General features: G+C 32.2%; 1 protein-coding gene across 2 annotated transcripts in view; it reads right to left on the bottom strand.

Moving 5' to 3' along the window:
* Positions 1 to 680: 680 nt before the first annotated feature.
* SPPL2A (signal peptide peptidase like 2A) overlaps positions 681 to 6000 on the bottom strand; it is a 66435-nt gene continuing 61115 nt past the window's right edge. For both annotated transcript variants that reach the window (XM_066276390.1, XM_066276393.1), the window contains one exon: positions 681 to 4734. In XM_066276390.1, coding sequence (XP_066132487.1) covers positions 4660 to 4734 — 75 coding nt within the window. In that variant the 3' untranslated portion in view covers positions 681 to 4659. The remainder of the gene's footprint in view (positions 4735 to 6000) is intronic.

Genomic DNA, 6000 nt, shown 5'->3' with positions numbered 1-6000 from the left:
CCGCGGGATTGAGCCGGCAACCTCGGGATCGAGACAGTGAGTGAGGCTGCCAGTAATCCCAGGATCAAGTCAGTGAGTGACCTCAGTGCTCTGGACGACGATCTCTTCAGTGACTTCCTCAACATGTGGTCAAGACAAATACACTACTGAAACATATCTGGGCCAATCACATCTGAGTGAAAAAATATGATGACAGTAGAATCTGATCAATCTGTGGGAACAAATCAGCTAAAAATGGCAGGAATGTTCATCACAAGAGGTATGATAATTTCTCGGCAATAAAAGTATATACATTAATTCATTAAATATTTATTAAGGGCTATTGTGTATCATTATAAATGTCCAGCTCTGCTTAGATAGCTCTGTTGGAGCATCATCCCAAAGCAGAGGTTGCCGGTTTGGTCTCTGGTCAGGGCACACACATGAGCAGATCAATGTTCTTGTCTCTCCCTCCCTCTCTCCCTTCCTCTCTCTCTAAAATCAATACAATAAATAATATATATATATATAAATTTGCAGTAAATGACACAGAATCTAGGCTTTATGAATAATTTGTCAGACTTAAATAACCACATAATTTTGTAATTGATTATTACCATTTGTACTTTATGTGAACATAATCTAGTATACTTTTAGTTCATTTTCAATTATTTTTACCATTCAAAATAAACAAATTCAAATTTTACTTTAAAATAGAATTTATTGCATACCATAGTGAATTCAATACATTAAAAAAAATTTTTTTTGTCAGTATTGGCACATGGGAAGTTTTAAAGCACTGCTAAATTAACACTTCAAAAAATTTTAAATTTTAAATCATGTCCTGTAAAAAAATAAAGCCTAATAGTGTTATAAAGTATTAATTTACACTAACTTACATAGCAAAGTGTTAAAAAAACAATTCCACACTCAAACCAATCATCTAAGTAAAAATTCAGTTTTATGTATTTTTAAAAAGGTTCTCACTTAAATAAAATACAACAAAAAGTATAGACTAGGCAAAAACTACCAAACTTACATTGACTTCTACTGAGAAATCCTGCAAACTAACCAGAAAAACTTTGGACATTTTTTTTTATAAAATCCATATTACAAAGAAATGTTGTTTACAACACTTTTTATGCCTATTTAAAGAAACACATAATGACATTAAGTATTCTACATTTTTTTCTTTTAGTTGCCCCTTAATTGCCATTAACATAGGGCTATTCTAAAATTTTTAGAAGTCATTTCCCCCCTAGTGATCACTTTACAGATGCAAGGGCTGTCCTTAAATACAGAAACATTAAACAAGAAAGTTCACATATATAGTCTTCACTATAATATGGTCTGTATATTACTCTGTCATTTTATTTACTTTAAAAATTCAGTAATCCAAATCATGAACACTACACAATTTCCTTCAAATTCCAAAAGATTGAGTAATTTGATTCAGATCTCTTGAATTTACAGAATACCTCTCAGGAAGCATAAAGTAATTTATATTCAGTATTTTGATTTTATTTGCGTTACTCTCCTCATTCTGTTTAGAATTATTCTGAGGTAAATAGAGCACTGAAAATAAATGTTTTTAACTGTAGAATTTGTTATTTGGCATCATCTTGAATAAGTTGAACTCTTTTCCTTGTTAATGGGAAAATACAAAACCTTTCAAACCAGTACATTGCACCAGCCTGAAATATAATTCCTATGTTTTTGAAATCTCATTGATTGAGATCAGGCTAAAGTTTTAGAGACCACACTTAAATAAATTAGTTCAAATATTTTTTAGTCAAATGTAAAAAAATGCTTGTTTATACCAAAAGCAAAAATTGAAAGAGTGAAAAAATAAATACTAGAAAGCTCATTTGTATTTACTATAAATGTGTCAATTCGCCAAAACTTCTATGGACATTTAACTAAAATCTATGAATGACAAAAGCAGATAGGTTAAAATTTTCTTTTTTCTAAAGAGAAATGAATCCTGAATTCTACTAATAAAGTATTGCTAATCTAAAAAAAAAACTGGAAGAAAATATAATGTATTAGAATAGTAAGGTCATTCCTTACAAATCTTATGTTTATCTCTGCTGAACTGAAGTAAAAAACCATCTATATTACAATTGAAGATATTTAATGTTTTAATAGGCTACAAAAAGATTCATAGAGAATTTCTAAGAAGTAATAATTTTTTTCAATCAGGATTAATACAGTATATCTTATTGTTTTTAAGATATATTTAGGAAATAAACAACTTCTCTTGTCCTTAAAGTTTATTGGTGGTAGGAAGGCAAGAGAGGGAGAAATGATACAGCCTTTTAAAAGTCAAATTTTCATCTCTCCTACCCTTTATTTTGATTCTTAAAACAAAACATTTCTGTATTTTATTGTAATTTCTCTCAATATTTTCAGCTGGGTTGGTAGAATTGTTTAAATCCAATGTAAAGCTGACCTTGATGATGGAGAAACTTAAGAAATTTCACCATTTATTTCTTATTTCTATTTAGTCAATAAGATTTGAATGGCAAACTAGAACAAGGTTTTACCTCCTTGATAACTAATGGTTTGATAAAGGAGAATGTGTATTAAAGAACTAAAATTTCAAATTTCTAGATGTAAAATTTTCTAACATTCTTCATAAAATGTGGTCGAGGCTTTTGAATATCAGAAAGCTGGGGTGAAAACGCAGATAATTTTACTAAAAAGCTGTATTTTGGCAAATATTTTATTGGTATTACAAATGAAAATATAGTCAGAGCTTTAACATGGCACTTAATCTGTTCTATCAGAGTCTGCCAAATAAATTAGATAGATTCTTTGGAAAAAATTCAAACTTTGTATTATGGAGACAAAGTAAAGGTTAAAATTAACTTACTTGTCATTTACCAAAGGATTCACAAGTGTATTAAATGGAAAGAGAGCTGTCAAGGGAGTGTCTCTGTGCAATTTACTCAGCAAAAGTTAATGATTAAACAAAAGCATCTAATTCCCTCAAATGTTAAATTTAATTCAAATATCAAAGCTGTGATAATTTTGAAAAGCATTATTAGTTTAATCTTTTAATCAGTTGAACTGGCCTTAGAAGGAAAGAACTTAGATTTGTTCACATATCTTGTATATTACTTACAGACAATGCAAAATTCTGCTGTCCTTGCAATGTCCTTTGTAAGTTTCTTAGAGAAAATAAAAGAAAATGGCAACATAATTTGGCCTCTGACTCTCAGGAGAATGTTCAAGATCACATCTGAGACTTAGCAAAGAATGAGAGATGTTTTTCAAGTTGGAAGGTGCCAGAATAATTAATTGTTCTAACCCAGTGATTTTCAACTGGTGTGCTGCAAGAATATTTAAAACATGCAATATCTGACTATTCAGTCAAGGGCACTGACCTCTTTTCCCTTAAGTTGTCAAATGAAAAAAATGAAAACAGCTAACACAACAATAGCCATCTGGTGTGAATGAACCAAAATTAAACCTATTTTTTTTATGTCAGTTCGGCAAAAAACATATTTTTGGTGTGCCACCAAATTTTAGTAATTAGTTTATGTGTGCCATGAGATGAAAAAGGCTTAAAATCGCTGATCTAACCTACTCATTTTGCAGATGAGAAACCTGAGACACCAGTGCCTTGTGCCAAGACAATTTACTCATGCTCTTGTAATGTAATCCAATTGACACTAACACCCCGTCTCCTGTCTTTTGTCTCCAATTCTATCCTCTGAAACACACCCGGTATATTTCTATACCATCCTCCACCAAAATATTAAAAGGTTAACAGTGGTTTCCTTTGGGGAAAGGAGAGGGAATCAAGATGGTGGAGAGGAAGGACTGTAGAGATGTTCTATTCAAATGACAAGCGTTATGTCTTAATACATAATTTTATACAAAATACCAAGCCTGAACATAACAGAACCAAACTTTAGCAATCAGAAATACTATAGTAAAACTGAATGTTAACAAGAAATTTAATCTCTATCTTTAAGGAAACAGTAGACCACTGAAAACTGGATGTCAGTTTTTGTGTCCTTTTAATAACTAGTTCTATATATTATGTTTATCTATAGCTGGAAAAATATTCTAATATAATATATAGCAATTTGAAGCAATTTAGGTTCTCAAGTTTAAAAAAAGATTGGAATTTTTTTTTAAATTTACACTATAAAAATATGCACTTATATATATTCCCAAATTATATTTTTTAATCTTTGCAGTGATGAAAATCCAAAATTTCATTGTTGAACTGCCTACTTGCATGATCTTAAACAATTATTTCTATAGAGCATAAAATTTGCATAATTTTTTTCAGTAAAATCTGTTCAGAAACTCACTTTGAGAGAAATACTTTATCTATCATTAGAGTTGAAAAGAAATTATATTTCAATAAGAAAAATACAGGAGTGGATCAAGGCTCTTTTTAGAAAAATATACTGTATATAGAATACATTTTAAAGTTATACAGACCATATCCTTTTTATTTACTGTGAAGGCACAACTTTAACATAGTTGAAAGCAAATGTATTTTAATTACTTATGATGTAATTGTCAGTACCAGTTCTTAAAAATGTGTATTTGCAAGCATATCATTGAAGATTCCTTCGGATTGTCAATTCAAGTCCATTTAAAAAGTCAAACTCTATTTGCAGAAAATCAGTTGACATATTATGACAGGTCCACATAATATTATTGCTGGATAATCTGTTCACCAGCATTCACAGGGTTTTCTTCATTTGTTGCATAGTCTGGCTGGTCCATCATCTAGGTGTAAATAAAGAGATTAAAAAATGTAAATTTTCAACTTGCCCTCAACATTCGCTAATTTGGCAAAAGGAGTCCCAATTTGTTTTAATGACACAGAGTGCTCTATGGAACTGAATACTCCTTCTGAATCAATGTACTGGTTCAACAGACATGCTCCTAAGGACATGGCCAAAGTGACACTGACCCTTTCAAAAAGCCTAATCATTGGACTCAGGGCCAATTTGATAAATGCTTTCTCTGGACCTTCCCCACTATTCCATTTCCCTGTATTAACACTGCCCTTCATGGCAGTGGGGACTCCATCACAAAAGGAAGATATTCCTGAGGCTTTTTCCAGGACACTATTCCAGACAATGTCTACTTCTAGAAGTGGCAAAACTAAAAGTGAGCCCACAACTCACTGTGAGACTACCGGCTGGTTTGGGGACAGTGCAACCTAAATGATAACTGAAATTGTCCTTAAGATAATTTAAAAATGGTAAGTGAAATTTTGGAAACACCGTGTGACTAAGATTTCTATGAAAAAACAAGTAACTTGAAGGTACTTAAAGGTCAAATGATATCTAAAAACAAAATCAAGAATTCATTTTACTATAGACTGATTTTAGAGAAATTACCAGTTAACCTTTTCTCAAATGATCACTTCAGCTCTGCCTATATTCCCATGAAAATCTTTCTATATTTAAGACTGAAGAAAGAAGAAAGTACACCTGATGAGGCGGTGGCACAGTGGGCAGAGCATTGGCCTGGGATGCTGAGGACCCAGATTCTAAACCCCAAGGTTGCAAGCTCGAGTGAGAGGTCACCGGCTTGAGCGTGGGATCATACACATGACCCCATGGTCACTGGGTTGAAGCCCAAAGTCTCCGGCTTGAGCCCAAGGTCGCTAGCTTGAGCAAGGGGTCACTGGCTTGGCTGGAGCCCCTGGTCAAGGCACATATGAGAAAGCAATCAGTGAACAACTAAAGTGCAGCAACGAAGGACTGATGCTTCTCATTTGTCTCCCTTACTGTCTGTCCCTGTCTCTCTTTCTTTTTCTCAAAAAAAAAAGTACTTCAATATTTTTCCGTGTTTTTACCCTGTTCTTCAGATAAAATTACTTAAAAATAGGAAAAAGTACTTAATGTCTTCGTGAATATTGTTCAAAGATTTTTAAATAAAGGATTAAATTTCAGTATTGTGATGCACTTTTTTGCCTTCTCCTTTATCAAGAGTTAGAAAAGACCACAAGATAAATGTTCCTTTTTTTGAAAACTGACTCTA

Source organism: Saccopteryx bilineata, chromosome 4, assembly GCF_036850765.1.
Source record: "Saccopteryx bilineata isolate mSacBil1 chromosome 4, mSacBil1_pri_phased_curated, whole genome shotgun sequence".
NCBI lineage: Eukaryota > Metazoa > Chordata > Mammalia > Chiroptera > Emballonuridae > Saccopteryx > Saccopteryx bilineata.
Note: the sequence above shows the minus strand (reverse complement) of the source record. Positions and strands in the feature narration are given on the sequence as shown.